At 43.4% G+C, this 17,580-nt stretch overlaps 1 protein-coding gene across 1 annotated transcript in view; it reads right to left on the bottom strand.

The window, feature by feature from the left end:
• Window positions 1–17,580, bottom strand: part of LZTR1 (leucine zipper like transcription regulator 1) — a 35,727-nt gene that overhangs the window by 16,288 nt on the left and 1,859 nt on the right. Inside the window, exons 6-9 of the mRNA XM_041422574.1 lie at window positions 15,952–16,035; window positions 14,454–14,511; window positions 13,741–13,880; window positions 13,373–13,574 (exon numbers count right to left, since the gene is read on the bottom strand). Of these exons, the coding sequence (XP_041278508.1) occupies window positions 13,373–13,574; window positions 13,741–13,880; window positions 14,454–14,511; window positions 15,952–16,035 (484 nt within the window). The remainder of the gene's footprint in view (window positions 1–13,372; window positions 13,575–13,740; window positions 13,881–14,453; window positions 14,512–15,951; window positions 16,036–17,580) is intronic.

The raw sequence follows: 17,580 nt of genomic DNA, 5'->3' as shown, positions 1-17,580 counted from the left end.
CCAAGGCTGGAGCTGTTGGCAGAGCTGGCACCTCAGAGCCACAGCTCTGGTCTCCATCCTGCCAGCTCCACAGAAAGAGAAGCCCCCCACACTGCAGCTATTTATAGGGCTGAGGGATCACACCATCCCTGCCACACACCCCATCTCGGAGCTGCAGCATCAGGTGATTTTTGAAGAGTCATTGTAAGCCAAAGCCACCATGACCCTCCTGCAGAGCACAGACTACAGCATTTTTACTCATTTCTCCTGAGGCTACACGAAGGTGTGTGAACACGTCAGCATATCTCACTGAGAGCTCAGAGAAAGCCTTCAAGTGGTGAGAAAACTTCTTTTTTTTCCTAGTTTGATCAGGCTTTTCGTCTTCCAGGCAGTAAATCTCATTAAATCTTTGCCTACAAAATAAAAAGCCCTCTGGTATAAGAAATCTTGGCTTCTTGTACATATTTATAGACACCACTCAAGTAAAGTCAAACATGAAACAAGATTATGTTTATCTGGAGAGGCAGATTTTCCAGGAAAGCATGCTGACTGGCAGTTCCCATTCCCACCAATTCACCCCTCTCACCACAGTATCACACAACAGCCTCATTTAGCCTGTTACTCACCACACTTTCCATGACTTGTTCTTCTCCTCAAACTACGGCTTTTAAGGAGACAAACCCGCAGTCAGTAACTGGGACATGGCTATTTTTCTCAGCTCTACAAACCACAGGCTTGCTCACCTGAAAAGGCACATTTGCCTGTGCCAGTTTAACAAACCCTCTGGACTCCTCTGGATAAACAAGATGCCTTCTGTATCCAGCATGTGTCATGGATACTTTATCAAGGAAACTTCAGAGTTAGCTCTAACAAATACTGTGATGGGTTATGGAATAACACTGATCTGTCAGTACATTCCTGCCTGGACCCAGTTCCATACCTCTCTGAAAGAGGATGAGATTATTGTCAAATATAATCTATTTTCTATAGTCTCTGCTTTTTCTTAGCAATAATCTCGTTAACTAAATAAGATGTGCTGATTGAAATAATCAACCATATTATAATGGGTTAAAAATACATCTGTCACCTTCATCAACTGGAGCTCCAACCTCACCCCAAAGAAAGAAGTTTGCTTGCCAAGAACCATTCCCACACAGCTAGGCAGGCTGGTGTCAGCTGTACTGTAACATCTTTCTCACAATTAAGTGCAACCAAAACCAAACAAAAAGTACTGTTCTAGCTGAGCTCAAATGCAGCCCACCTGCTTCAAACTTACTCAGGTAATTTTCCACTTGTTTTAAAATAAATAATATTTTAGTTTTGCTTATAATTAAAATAATTCTCAAAATTCTCCAGTATTTAGTTTTTTAAAGCTGCCATTGAATTTTACAACCACTTTTTTTTTTTTTCCAATCAAAAAGCTTTGAAACAACTGGTGCCAGAAAGCAAACATGAACTACTTGAATATTTAAGCAAGTAAGATGTACTTGCCAGTCACATCATATTCAACTCCAACAATCTCTATGGAATGCTGTAATGATGATTTTTCTTTTGTAATAGTTGGTACTGGCCAAGGAACCAGAGCTCTGCAGTTACTAATAACTTAAGTAATCAAACAACTTTACTTTCTAAATACACAGACCACATTTTTAATGACAGAATTGTAAAACATGGAATGACAGCCTGGAACAGAAAAGGCCATGTCCAGTTCTCAAAACATTGTGCAACTGATAGTTTCAGGGTGTTTGTTTTACTGAATCAGAACAGAATTCAGGCCAGCACAAACCCCCACATGGAGATGACAGTGCTGCAAGTGGTGACATTTTGGTGCCACCCGCATGGGGAACAATGCTCGGCCCTCCCGAGACCAAGGATTTGGCCACAGGAATTTTGTTCCAGTGCAAGGAAGGAAAGCTGGGTCCTCAAGAAAATATTCAGGAGGAAAGGAAGGTTAATAGAGCTCAGGAGCACAAACAGCTGTTGGGACATTCTGGTCCCCACGTTCCTCATCCATCAATACCAGACACCCAGAACCTGCCCATAACTTGAATTTTTCACTGGGACATCTCCCAGGCTGCCAAATCCAGCTGCTGAATACACTCACCCCAGGTAGAGTTTATAAGAAACAGCTACAAAATACTATCTACTTTGCTGGCCAGGATGGTCAGAAAGGATGAGAGGAAATGGCTCAAATTGCAGCAGGGGAGGGTTAGGTTGGATATTAGGAAACACTTTCTCCTTAAAGGGGTTGTAAGCATTGGCACAGGCTGCTCAGGGCAGTGATAGAGTTACCATCCCTGCAAGTGTTCAAAAGGTGCATGGCACCTGGGGACATGGATTAGAGGTGAATGTGGCAGTGCTGGATGGATGACTGGACTTGATGATCTTGAAGATCTTTTCCAACCCTAACAGTTCTGTAATTTTATGATTCTAATGTCATCTGCTGGCACAACTCCAGATGGTCTTGTGTCAATCCAAAGGGATTTGTCTTCCTTGTTCCTGTTAAATACAGGAATGCTAAAAAACACAAAGAGGCACTGCCAATCTGAATGTATTTGTCAGCTCTAGATCCTGTACTTACCTCTCCATCCATGTGATCTCCTTACTTTATTAACAGTGCCTGACAGAAGAAATTCTGGATTCAATCCTGACACTTCCAGTGATGGGGGCTGGCACCCCTCTCTGAGCTACATCACCCTGCTTCATCTGTTGGAGTGGTTTCTCTATTTAAGGTTAATGAGATTTGCATCTGATGATCTTTACAAGCTGGAATCTTTGCTTTCAAAAGCAGAGCTCATTGGTCACCTTTGCTTCCCTTTCAGTACACACTTCCACACTGCTGGCATGACTCAAGCCATCATTTTCAAAATTAAAGTATTTCACAAGTCTTTTTTTCCTCTCATTTCTTGTGCTCAGACTCACACTGTAGCCTGTCCAGACAGCACAAATGGAGTTTGTCCTGTGCTGCTCATCAGGCTTCTAATTTGACTCCCAAAGCTGTGCATTAAAGTTGCCTCTCCCTGTGCCAGAGCACCCAGCAATCATTCAAATAGGTGAGATTACAGCCCTGAGCACCACCTCTGGGCCTGAGCACATACACTATACTTTAAAATAAACTCAGCAATACCTGTGCAAACCCCTTCATAAACTCATTGATTTAAATTTTGATCTCACCAGGAATATATTCAGCTTAGCTTGAAGTCCTTAATAAATTAAGTTGAAGAAATGTAAAGTAAAATTAAATAGTGAAAGAAGTAAAATGAATCATTTCCACTCAGGGGTCAATAGTAGCCTGCTCTGTGCAATTTAGAACTTGCACATGCAGAGCCAAGGCTTAAATGGTTCTTGGATTACAGCTTAAGTTAAATAGCTCATGAGAAATTGCAAGGGGAGAAAAAAGGAGTGGAGAAGAAAAAGCATATATGAAAGTGGAATTTCTCTCTCCTATAATAAGTTAAATTTCAATTTTAAAAGTCTTTTTCACTTTCAAGTGTTTATTTATTTACCTCTGAGTCTGCTGTAGATATATGAAAGTGGAATTTCTCTCTCCTATAATAAGTTAAATTTCCATTTTTAAAGTCTTTTTCAAGTGTTTCTTTATTTACCTCTGAGTCTGCTGTATGTTCTTGTTTTACTGTTGCTATGCTGAAATCTAAACCAAATACATCCCAAGATTTTTTTAAACCCCATTCTCTCGAGGGCACAGTGGGAGCTTCCTCTGGGGCAGATATCCTCTCAAGCCACTGGTGGGTAGGACACCTGGTTACAAGGTTTAAAAACAAAAGTGTGTAAAAGTATAGATGGGAAGCATGAGAGACTGGACATGGAGCAGCAGTCCCCTGCAGCTGAAGCTCCAGAAGATCACCCCTGTGTATCCAGAACATTCAGGGTCAGTCCAGAGAAAGCTCTGTGGTCTTGTTTGGAGCCCATCACTGTGATTGAACCATTAACATTTTAGCTGTGTGGTTTTCTCAAGGTTTGTGCAATGACAGAGACACACAGCAATGAAATCTTTTGCACTAGTTGATTTTTGTTTGCCCTCTTCCTCCCAATGGCTCTTCACAAATCACAGAATCTGAGACTGGTTCAGGTTGGGAGGGACCTTAAAGCTCACCTGGTTCCACCCTCTGCCATAGACAGGGACCTTCCACTAGCCCAAGCCCCATCCAGCCTGGCCATGGACACTTCCAGGGATGAGGATGAGAAGCTGAGGGGTTTGCTCACTGCAAGCAGGCAAAACACAGATCACAAGCTAGGATGGTGAAGAGGGAATATCCACCAGCTATTTCCGAGTCTGAGACAGCCTTCCCACATTTTGTCTTGATGGAAAAACAGGGCAGATGGATCACCCCAAAGTGACAACCTGTGTTTTATGTCAGAGCTGACTGACACACTGGAAGAGGATGAAGTAAAGCCCTTTCCCAGCTGGCAGATGGGCAGCACACACAGAGCCATGGCTTGCCCAGCTCTTCTGGACGGCCGGCAGAACTGGGTCAGGGACAAAAATTCAACCTCCTTGTACTGAGATTCATCCTCTTGGCTGTGAGGAATGCATTAACTATGATATCATTGCAGGCTGTGACTACTTGTGCTGTTGCAGTGCTTATGTTCTCTCCCTGACTCCTTTCTCAAAACATTTTAATATGTTTTAGAGCTTTTGGTGATAGAAATTTCAACATTATGGGCAATACTAGGACATTGCTAAAATCAAATCCTCTGCAGTTGTTTCAATGTTCTCCTTTCTTACTCTCAGCTCCTCAGCACCCTTCTTACATTTACAGAATAGATTTACAACTGTGCAAATGTTAATTTTCCTCACACTCAGCTATGAATAAGCAGGTATTATGGAAGGAAATTGTTGCACTGAACTCAAAAGCCATTAATGATGTGCTCAGATTTCTTTCACAACCCAGGAACATCAATGAGCCTCTCCATCCTTCAGCATCATTAAAATCTCAAAGCCAAAATGAAAAAAGAAGCCATCAACAAACCAACCAGGTGAACCAACATAAACTAAAAGGAAAAAGAAGTATCTATTTTTCTCTGCAACTGGAAGAAAACCATAAGCTATAAAAGGTACAAATGAGCTGTCACTACTGGGAGATTGGGAGCTGTTGATACCTGAGATGTCTCCACACTGTTACACCAGGCAACAGCATCAAACTCAAACAGATGGACAGACAGAGCTTTGGATAGTCTTTAGGTTCAAGGAGGTTTAAGGATTTAAAATGTTTTCCCATGCTGGGTGCAGACAATCTCTGCTTTCAGACAAAATTGAAACAGACACATGTTAGAGTGAACTTCAAGACATGCAGCTCTATAAATGAAGAGAAGCAGGCAAATGCTGAAGGATTTTACTGAGCCTTTCCATAGGTTGTTGTTCCTTTACTGGGCCTTTCCTTAGGCTGTCACTCCTTTCAGATTATGGCAACAGAATCATCCAGTTTATCACTGCAGGCAGCCAAGAGTAACCAAAGTGTTGTTTATAACCTAAAAAGTATCTATTAATTTAAAAAATCTGGCCTGGCATGAACTTTGGGAACACAGCTAACCATGAGCCAGGCAACTGCACTGCTGTCCCAAGAAAGTTATAGAGAAAATCTTCCTGGAAGCTACTTGTACCACATGAAAGAGGTGACTGGTACCAGTCAGCAAGGATTTTCCAAGGGCAAATTTCTCCTGACTAACCTGATCACCCCTTCAAAATGCTTCATGGGTTATAGGAGGGCACTGCATTCTCAGCAAATCTATGCTTGAGAGCACATTGTCTGGAGCAGCTGAAATGCTGGAGGCTGATATTCCAAAGGACTTAGCCAGGCTGGAAAATGGGCCGATCGTGGCTCAGAAAGTTTTGCCAAGTCCTGTCCCCAGGACAGTCATTCCTTGCAATGATACAGACTGGGGACTGGCAGTCCAGATCACAGATGTGGTGGACAGGGAGCTGCAGAGGGTTCAGCAGCATGGCCAGCAGCCCCTCATCTGTTCCAGTGGGCTGAGGGATGTGACTTGTCCTCCTCTACTCATCCTTTTTAAGTCCCCAGCTGAAGCACTCAGAGATCCCCAGTACAGAAAGGCATTGACCCACGTAAGTCCAGTGGAGGGACACCAACATCAAGGCTGTGGTCAAGGGCTGGAGCACAGGATGCAGGAGAGGAGAGAAGGCAGAGGAGGCACCTTCCTGTGGGAAAGTCAGAGCTGCTCTTCAGAGAGTTGCCCAGTGGGAAGAGAGGAGCCAGCAGACTCAAGTCAGCACAGGAAGTTCTTTCTTAATGTCAGAGGAAAATGTCTTTGATCATGATAGTGGACAAGCACTAGATGGAAGCCAGGAGAACTGCTGGATCTCTAACCCAGGACATACACTGGAATGGAATGGAATAGAATGGAATGGAATGGACAATGCCCTCAGCAGTTTGCCTCAACCAGACCTGCTCTGAGCATGAGGTTGGATTCAAAACCTTGGAAGTCCTTCCAGTCAACCTGCTTTTGTGATTCTAAGACTTCTTCCTGTTCTTTAACATATTGCAGGGCTGGGAGCTCAGCTGTGTTCTTGTTACAACGGAAATTTAATTTAGATCCAAGATGGAAACTTAGCTTTAACTTTTCCTCTCTGATGGTACAGAAAACAGGGAATAAAAGCCCTATCACAGACACACAGAATGAACCTCTTCAAAGGCTATTTCCACTCCTTTGCCCCACACAGCGTCAACAATACTTATTCTGTTTCTGAGAGAAAAAAATCCAGCCTGTTCTTAGAGATTTCCTCTAGCAGACTTCTCAAGACATCTCATGAAACCTTCAACACCACACTAATGTCAGAAAGCCGAAAATATTTTGTCTGCAGTTTATTTATTGAGATTGCCATAACTACACTGTCAACATAAATGGGTCCACTGCAGCTTAACAATGATGAAAAGCAGAGGATCACCTCTGTAAGCACCACTTCCTAATATGGAGCCATTAATACAGAAAGAGGCTGTCAGGGATTGAAGAAAGAAGATAGAAAGAAACCTACAACTTAGCATAAAGCACAGAATCACAGTATGGTTTGGGAAGGGACTTAAAGTTCATCTTGTTCCAATCCCTGCCATGGGCAAGGACACCTTCAACTTGCCCAGGTTACTCCAAGTCCCACCTAACCAGGCCTTGGACACTTCCAAGGATGGAGCAGCCACAGCTGCTCTGGGCAACCTATGCCAGGGCATTACCACCCTCACAGCCAAAAATTCCCTCCCAGTATCCTGTCTAACCCTGCCCTCTGGCAGTGGGAAGCCATTCCTTCCTTGTCCTGTCCCTCCAGGCCTTTGTCCAAAGTCCTTCTCCAGCTCTCTTGGAGCCCCTTTAGGCACTGGAAGGGGCTCTGAGTTCTTCCCAGAGCCTTCTCTTCTCCAGGATGAACATCCCCAGCTCTCCCAGCCTGGCTCCAGAGCAGAGGGGCTCCAGCCCTCAGAGCAGCTCTGTGGTCTCCTCTGGGCTCGCTCCAGCAGCTCCACATCCTTCCTGAGCTGGAAGCCCAGGGCTGGGGCAGCTCTGCAGGTGGGGTCTCAGCTGAGCAGGGCACAGGGGCAGAATCCCCCCCTGCCCTGCTGCCCACACTGGGGATCAGCCCAGCACAGGGGGGTTCTGGGTTAAATCACCGCACACAGAAGAAAAGTCACAATAACAAAAGCTTTTGGCATTATCAGCTCTGATTATGATAAGTGACATGGGATGCAACAGAGACATCCTTTGCAATTGTACTCTACACTGAGGATGAGATTTTTCCATTTGGCATTCACTGGAGAACACAGAATGGAAACAGGAAGGTAAATCTCTTAACAACGACATCCAAACACGTGGCGGCATAACCACAAAGGTCAGGGTATGAGGCTGTCTGTAATTTATTTACAACTGTAATAATAGTAAATGTTATTTCCTTTAAAATTGTTTTAGTATATATCAGTTGCAAATTTAAAGAGCAATGTAAATGTATAATTCATCAGAGAGGATGAGGTAGTTTGAAGAACAAGACAAACTCCAGCCAAATCCAATGAACATGTCACAAAAGATCATATACTGAAATCTGACAACAGCTGACAGAAATCCAGGGACCAACCATTTGCCTCTCTTTGGCATGAGGCGTGCATTCAAAAATCCTATAACCATAACAGTACTTTTGGGATCTTAATCTGACTTCCTGAATACACCAACCTACCAAACTTCTGTGAAGAGGTACTGAAATTTAGACTTGTTTTGAGGAAAACATTCTTTTTAAAATGTATCAAATCCTGGTTTAAGTGTAATGAAGACTTTATTAAAAAAAAAAAAAAGTTCCAGTAAATAATTACACTCATTCTTTACAATTTGTCAACATTTGTTTTCCTTTCTTTTTCAGTCTGGATATTTCTAGTTTCAACTTGAAGTGGCTGGATCTTGTTTTATCTTTCACTGATAGATTAAAAACCCTCTGCTCCCCCAGTAAGTCAGGGAAGATTTCATTTCCTACACCTGAGAGAGACCTCACTTCATAGTTGGTCACTGGGCTTCCCATCTTCAATCATTCTTCTCTGAACAACCTCCCTGATTTGCAAACACGACATGGGGAGATATTATAGTGGAAGATCTATCTAATGAACACAAGGATCATGGATTTATGTTACTTAATGACACCACACTGTGTCAGCTTCTAGAATGAAGAATATCACAGCACTTCCAGCCGTTTTAGACCGTCAGGAGCTCTCTCAGCTCCCCACAAGAACTGGGAATTTAAGTCATTGTTTCCAGGGACGTTGCAAGGGAAACCATGAAGTCCAAACCACACACTCTGTTCATAAATGCATCCTACAGCCAAAGTGAAACACAGACTGTTTGCACCCACCTTAAGAAGAAATCAAAATCCCTGAGTGGACTGTTATTGTAATCAGTAATTGGCAAAACTCTGGACAGTTAATAAATATTGGATGAAAGCTGTGATTTTCTGTTGTCTTTCAAGGTTGGTGGCATAAATTTGTCCAGAGGAACTGCACCTCAATCAAAAAGCATATTTCAATTCCTTCCATTACTCAATTTTATTCCACCTTAATGTGGGTCATATTAAATCTGTATTGTTACAGTTCCTTACCAGTGAGTGAGTTACAGAAATATTCCTTCTGCCTATCATCCACATAATTTGCATTTTGCTTTCTCTGGGAGAACACTGTAAAAGGATGTCATAATGAACACCCCTCAGAAAGGATATGAACACAGAATTGACAAACAGAAGTGGAGCTGTACAATAGTGTCAGCTACAGGTGCTCTGATGTGCAGATTCTTATAAACACAAACATTTTCAAGATGTCTCTCTCCAGTTCACTGAGCACAGACCTGCAAAGGGCACTGGTATGAAGCTCCTACATTTTTTAAAAACGTTTTTTAAAAAGGATGCAAGCCTGAGCACTGCACATTATTTATAAACATCAAAAGCATCAGTCTTCCCTCTGGATTGTGAAATGCTCAGTTTTATCTCTCCCACAATACCTTGATAACTACCCTGCCCACGTGTGAGGCAGATCTTGTTAGGGGGCTCACTGCAGGAATTCGGGGCATTGTGCACACAGTAACGTGTTTCTCTTGCCTGAAGATACCTCAAGGGGTGTAACTAATCTCTGCACAAGGAGACTGGGGCAGACTCATCCCCAGGAGGATGACTAAGTCCTTTTAATCTTCCTCAGCTGCCCACAAACCATGTCAGTGTAATCTGTCTGAAAAACCTCCAAAACTGAGCCTCCAAGTAAGCCCAAGAAGGTTACCAGCACATTAACCTCCTTTTTGGCTTATTAAAAGAAAAAAATAAGAGCTTTGAAAATGGGAGATTTTTATTGCTCTTGGCTTTGAAAGCCCTAATTGTGAGACTGAAATGTTTCCCAGAACAAGTTTTAGAGATTTCCCTCATAACTTCAGGAGAGATGGATGACTCGCCAGTCCCTGCAGCTACAGGGAGATGATGGGAACTGTGAGGAGGGAGAATTTTCTTCTTCTTGACGTAACACCCTGCCTCTATGAGGCAGTGCCTGCTCCAAACATCACCTTGGATTCTGTGGGTCTGTGTCCACAACTGGCTGTGCTCCCTGTCAGACCCAGAGCTCCTGTCACTCCCTGCAGAACACTCCTCTCTGTAGCAGAAGCCATGGCTGCCACGTGCACCTGTCTGTCAGCTGTGCAACATGGGGCATTTTTCCTCTTACTGCCTGCTGATTTCTTATGCTGCTCCAACCTTCTTCAGAAAGTAAAGAATGTTTTGAGTTCAATAGAAAAACTTGAGGCAAACAAAAAAAAAATCTATTTCTTATTTTTGAAATCCTTCAGTAGCCCTGCATAAAGAAAATCCATCAGATGTTCCTGTGGCTGCCTTAGAAAAGGAGAACCTGCAGCTGTGACGATCATTTCACAGCAAAGATGGGGAATAGCTCTGTGTGCTCTGAACAATATATATGTGCATGTATCATATATAGGTTTGAGGAGCTACAGACTGCAATTGTGTAGCTCAACAAGGATGTCTTGTTATTCACTCTGGAGCATAAAATGGCAGCTCCTGGTTTATTTTTGAAGTACTGACCTGTTCCATCTCAGTTTGCCATCTTCTACTCAATAAGCCATTTCCCATCCTCCATCCCACAGCAAGACACTACCAAGAATTCTGAGTGCCCTGGGGAGAGAACTACAACAGGTCCATTGCCAAATCTATTCCCAGGTTTGTTCTACCTGTTTACTCAAAATGCAGAAAATGCCAAACTGTCTCAGGGCACCTGCAGCACCTAACACATGATTGCTGTCTGTGCTCAAGAAATGCCTCTAGGATCTTCCTAGTACTCACTCTGCTTTGCTGTAATTAATGCCCAAACTGTGCCACCTTTTCCAGGTAACAACCCCGAGATTCTTCAGCCTTGTGTGACTTGTCACCTTCTGTGTTGACCATAACAGGGTAGCAGAGGACACACAATTTCCACCTGAGACCTATTCCTGCTACTGGCACGAACAGGCCTGAAAAGTCCAAATCACTCCCTGATCACCGTGAGAAGCTCCTCAGGGCAGCCTAAGTTCAGAGAACAAGACTAGAATAGCAGTAATGACTCTCCTTCAGCATAAGCAATCTCCTCTGTAACCCCTTTTGCAAAGCACTGTAAAAACCACCACTGAATTAATAGCTTAATCAGCACCAAATCTTATTTTGGACTCCAGAGGCTTTACCCGTTCCATGCTAAACATCCAAAAGAAGAAAGAATTAAGGATATGCATCACATGAATATGCATCATATGACCATAAGTAAGAAAGTAACCTCACCACAGTGCAGGCAAGCAAAGCTGTAATGCAGCATTTCTAAGATCATACCAATAATACAGAGCAAGCAGAAGGTAAACTTTACTGTCCATCCATTGGAAAGGAAAAAACCCAACTCCAAAAATCAAGGCAGGTCATTCTGCTGCACAATAACAGAGGTCACTATCACTTCACACACAGCAGAAACCCTCAAGTGCTGAGACAGCATTGCACTTATCGACTTCTATTTTGTTTCAAATTAACATGAGTAATTTTGTTCACAGAGATGGATAAAAAAGGAAAATCCAAGTTCAGTGTGTCCAGGGAACAGGATGATATCAGAGATTTAATGCTACCTTTAGAAGTCTTTGCCAAAAGTTCATGGAAACTTTAGGAAAAGGATCCTGAGAAATCACAGTTATGACTCCAGAAGACACACAATAATTTAAACTTACTTGAAACACCAAAAGACTGCAGTTAATCAGCCTTTTAGGAAAATTTACTATCATGTGTTTCAACAGCACCAGTTTCACCTCCCATTTCTACCGATTCAGTTTCTAGGTGCTGTACCAGAGAAGGAAACTACAAAATACAACACAAGCAACTAACCTGGGATTACACACAGATGAAGAAAAGAGCTTTGAAATCTGAAATGAAATTCAGCAGGGGATAACTCAGGGAATAATGCTGGTGTACAACACTGCCAGGAGCAGTTCACCTCCTGGAAGTAATCAGCAACTGTGTCCCAAAGAACCAATGCCTGCTGAAGCCTCACACGTCAAACGGCAACACTGGCAGGAACAGAACAGGTTCTACAGTCCTCAGGCAACTGTGGCTTTAAAAAGTTGAAGAAGCAGCTTTATTGATTTCATGTGACACTAAATCAGTTTTGTAAAGCATTAAATAGGCTGCTGTGAAATACTTTGGTCAAATAACAGTTCCCAAGGAGGCCCATGTTCATGGTTAATTTTGAGCTCTGTGTGTGTGTGATTCTCCAGCTCATCCAGTGCTGTGTCTGCAAACACATAAACACCAAACACCCCACACAGCTCTGGGGGTGAGCCCTGTCACACCTGTGCTGGCTAAATCAGTAACTCTGCACCTGATCCCAATTCCTGCAACACTCCGCTGTCTGAGGTGTAACCTCAGGCTGTGTATTTGTGTGCACAGCACACACACACAGAGCATCTCCTCCTGCAGTGCAGCTCACACCCTAAACCCACTGTGGCATCAGCTGCAGCACCTTAACATGGCTTAAGGTGAAATCTATGCACATTAATAAACACAATGAATGCTGTTCCAAAGCCAGGAACTACACACACTGGTATGGGCTTCAGGGAATGACTTGTGCATTCTGGGATGAAATGATCCTCACTTACGTGACCTGAAATATGCACTGAAACCAGGTGAGCCCTTGGGCACTTCCACCTGGAATACAAGCTGATCCCAGACAGGATCTGTGAGTGTGCTCTGAGAAAAAAACAGACATTTTAACATACAATTGCTGCCTTCATGAGTAGCAAATAGCAAAAGAAACAGATTGATATGTTCATCTTTCTTTTCTTTTTAAGTATTGTCTCATTTGGAGTGTTTCCTTGGCACTTGGTGGTCTACAGCCTTTTGATGTCCATGTGAAAACAGACATTTTAAAATTTGTATCTCTTATTAATGGAAGTATGTTAAAACAGCCATTTCTGAGCCTCCATATTACTACTTGCCAGCCACACTTCTATGTATTATCAGAATTTATAAGGTTATATGCACATGGCATTACAGTGACAAATCAAACCTTGTGTAGTTTTGAATTCTGCTTCAAGAGGATCACACAGCCAACCAAAGAATCTCTGGTACACACTGAATTAATTGTTCATCTTTTGACTGAACAAATGATTGAAATGCATACCAAAGTGTTTCATGGTATTTCTTTAAAATGTGTTAAGAGAAGTTCTAGATGTGTCAACACTGATTAATTTTTAAGGACTGCTACCCACAATATTTGAGCTGATTAACCATCACTGGGAAGGAGTTGTTACTATTCAGCTAAAAGCCAATGCTCTTGTCAAAAAGCGTCCACGGCAAAAAGAAGTAGCAGAAAGAAAAAACACAAGCTGCAAGCTGTACCTCACTGTCTGGGCTGGGCTGGATCACCTCCCAGGTCTGGGAGTCCACGTCGTAGCAGTGGAGCTCGTTGGGCAGCGTGTTGTCCGCAGCGCCGCCGAACACGTAGAGGTGCCGGTCGAAGGCCACCATCGTGTGCCCGTAGCGCCGCTGGGGAGGGGGCGGCGAGCCCCGCAGCAGGTGCTCCGTGGGGATCCGTGTCCAGCTGGGACAGGAAACACGGCAGTTTCTTACAAGCTTTTAAATTTTCTAGCTCTACCCTTCATCACCAGGAGACAGTGTTCTCCCTCAATGCCCTTAAGTATTACATTTTGCAACTCAGGCAGTCAAGGATTATGTGGATTTTGCACGACTTAACTGTCTACACTTACGTCTTTTCCTTGAATTCAAACTGGAAGAGATTATTGGTAATCTTTGCTCCACTCTGGCCAGAGAAAACAAACATCTTGTCTTTGCAAACCGCCACGGGAAAATTACAGCAGGAAGGAGGAATTTCACCACTTTGTTCAATCTGAAAGGTAATTAAGTTCAGAATCAGAAATGTACTGTTAAAGTGCACAATTCCACATGCTGAGGACGCTGCAGGGTGAGGGGACACAGGTGCAGCCAGGGCGAGCACGTGGCATGAGCCCTGTAGAGCTGGAAATCAACAGGTAATCGACTCCTGCTGTGCTTATGTGTTTGATTTTCCCTGGATAAAAAGGTTGGGAGGCCACATTTTTAAAGCTCCCAGTACTTCAAGGATCAGGACTTTGGTCAGCTGGCCAGCAAAAGCTCCCAGTCTGTGTCAGTGGTCTGAGTGGGAATGCAGTCTCTTCCACAGGGGGCACAGCAAATCCCCCAAGGGAAGTCCAAGTCCAGTTCACAGATTCACAAGCAAAAAAAAAAAAAAATCACTCTTTCATACACACTTGGTTTTCCAAATACTCAAACCAAATCAAATTTGAACTGTTTCTTTTCACTGTGGATCAAAAACACATTCTGGAGCATAAGAAGTGCAGTCTAGAATGGGAAATTTTAAATAATTGTGCATTAAAACCAAAAAAGAGAATTTTATGTGTTAGTTGAAATTAAAGCTTCTTACCTCTTCCCAGCAGGTCAACTCTCTGTCCTGCAGGCCTATTGTCCACATGTCATTTAATCTGTGCCATAACACAAAAAAATGCTTGATTTGAAACAGTTCATTTTTTCTAACAGTGTTGAACGGACAGAAATCCTACTTCATCAACATTCCTTCTGCACAAGAAGAATCTCCTACTTCCACTGACAGAAAAATGATTATTAGAATCCCTTTGTCCTATACCTAAATTTTACAGCCTCACCCCAGCTTGCTTCAGCAAGTACACTGCAGTTAACAGCTACATACAGCAACTCAATCTGGAGCTTAAGGATTTGAGCTATTTAATCTTCAGGATTTTTACAAAATACCCCTTTTTACCCTGCTCCATCTGCTCATCCCTATTAACTGCTGAGACTGACCACAACAATGTGGTCAGGCTGAATCCTTCCTTAAATACAGAAAGGAGGACGAAGCAGGTAACCTGACACATCTCTGACTGTGCTGTTCCCAGAACAAGTTACTCACAGTAACTACAGATGTTTCCTTTGTTCAAATCTGCCTGGAGGCTCAAGTTCCATAAAAAGACATTTTTTAAAGAGATTCGACATATTTAATGTAGATTAGACAGCTCCTCTCACCCACTCCTTCCTTACAGCTAGCCAAGGCCCGGGGGGACTCCCTAAGCTGGCACTGAACAATCCCACAGAGTCATGCATCTTACACCAATTCCTCCTCCAGAAATAACAAAGACATCCCATCTGTATTCCCGACTGTCAGCAGTTCTCCTGGAGACTTTGTGGAGCTGGATACTTTTCTGAAGATTCTTCTCAAAAGAGGAGGCAACCCAGCACCTCATTTGTGACAATCCCTGTGTGCTCTCATTATGCAAATATTGTACATCAACATAAATTACTCCTCAAGCTCATCACGACAGAAAAAAAGGGGCACGTCCAGAATTGACTGTTCCCTGACAGACCAACAGCAAATGCAAGGAATGACTGTGAGACAAAGCACCAGGCTCCCTCTAACATCTCAGCACCACTCCTTTGCAGTCTTTCCCCATAAAAAATCCCACCTCCCTTCAACCTAAATATTACGTATTTCTAGATTTCTGAGAAAAAACTGACACGTTTCACTTAGTTCTGTCAGATGACTTCATAGCAAATCCAGGCTTTGCTCTCTAAGTATTCAGCAACATCAGCCAGCCTGTGCTGGAGATCGTTCAAGAAATGTGCATTTGCCAAACTCCAAAGATGATTCTGCAGCCTTACAACCAAGCATGCTGTCAAATTACACATCCACAGCCACTCTGAGTAACCAGATCTTTAGGCTTTACGCACACACTTATTTGAACACGAACCAGTGAACTGCAAAAGTGCAATGCTCAACAACAGACTGGGTTTGCAAAGCTCCAGTTGAGCGTTTAAATCTCTTGGAATATGGAAATGTCTCTACGAAGGTGGAAACTGAGGGGTTGGGATTTCACAAAAGCAGTCAAGGAGAGGGTGATAGTGCCCCATACCGTGCGTTGCCATCGTATCCAGCAAAGATCCACAGCTTGTCACTGTACACCGTGGCACCATGAGCTGACCTGGCCACTGGCAACCTGCAAGGAAGAAAATGCAGACAACAATCTTCCCTCTGCAGCTGCAGAGGGGCTGCAGAAGGATCTAAGAGCTAAAATGCACATGTAAAAAGAAGGAAGTCCACTACACAAATTGTTTCTGCCATGCACCCTCCAAAACTGAGTGAGCCTCTGAAGGCATGTCTTAGTTTTGCACTCTGCTGCCTTCAATGCAGACAGGAAAAAAAAAGAAAAAAAGTCCCAACTAATTCCTTGCCAGGACTCAAATACTCTCAGAGTATTTTGCATAAAGTAGTTAAATAATGGGAAAATTCATAGCACCACTGGTAGAGCAAGGTGGCAATCAGCTCGGGCTATCAACATCCCACACGTGTTCCCACAAGAAAAAGCAGGACAAACACAGAAACGAGACCAGGACAGAGCTCAGGATGCTCATTTGGGATCATTCAGAGTTGCTCCCAAGATGCAGTGCCCACAATGAAAGATCAAATCTGTGATTTCTCTTCCACAATCTTTGTTGTTTTAACTAAATCAGCCGGGTTGAACAAACCTGTGACGCCACAAGGCATCTGTCGGCTTGTCTGAGGTCACTGTGAAGCATGAACACTTACTCTGGGGAACAAGCAAAATGTGAGTTTGTAAACTGAGTAAGAACTGCTCTCCAAAATGTCCCAAGTTACCAGAATTAACCAGAAAGAGAAATTACTAATACGGTCTCTGTTCTGAAATATAATATGCTCATCAGAGGTGAGCAACAGTAACACAAGAATGGAGGGGACATGCCCCATCCCTCTCCACAAATCACAACTGTTCCCTTCCCTCTCCCCACTGAAACCAGCATTCCAGAATGCTGGTTCAGCCCTGTATAGGACAACCCTTACTGGGGAGTGGTAAACACAGAAATGTTTGGGGCAGAAAAAGACCTCGAAGTCCATCCAGCCCCACCCCCTGCCATGGGCAGGGACACCTTCCACTATCCCAGGCTGCTCCAAGTCCCATCTAACCTGGCCTTGGACACTTCCAGGGATGGGACAGCCATGGCTGCTCTGGGCACCCTGTGCCAGGGCCTCACCAGCCATACAGCCAAGACTTCCCTCCAAATATCCCATCTATTCCTGCTCTGCCAGTATGAGGCCATTACCCCTTATCCTGTTCAGGCCCTTGTAAAAAACACTAAGAGTTGGATCACAATCACTGTCAGAAATGGCATTCTGAAATGTGCACAGAGTCAACTTTAGGAATGTGCTAGTGATTTTGATTTTCCTTGACCACTGAATCTCAGGAGCCCTTTTTTTCATAAGGGATCCACTATTTCCAAGCTAGCCTTGAAACTGAAACAATTCAGAAAAAAAACCCAGCTCCCTTTGCTCCCATTCCTTCTGTCATGGATCTGAAACATGAAGAGGGGATTTTGGACAAATTTCCATTATAGTGCATTTTGGAACGGAGGCCTTCCAAAAAAACTCCTGCAGAACCAAAAAACGTTAATTGAGAAAGCAGAGCAGCAACCATGCTGCAACCCTAACATCAGCACTGTAACTAGGTCTGACTGTGCCATGTGAAATG

This window comes from Onychostruthus taczanowskii, unplaced genomic scaffold (assembly GCF_017590055.1).
Source record: "Onychostruthus taczanowskii isolate IOZ18803 unplaced genomic scaffold, ASM1759005v1 scaffold74, whole genome shotgun sequence".
NCBI lineage: Eukaryota > Metazoa > Chordata > Aves > Passeriformes > Passeridae > Onychostruthus > Onychostruthus taczanowskii.
This window is presented reverse-complemented; position numbering and strand designations above follow the sequence as displayed.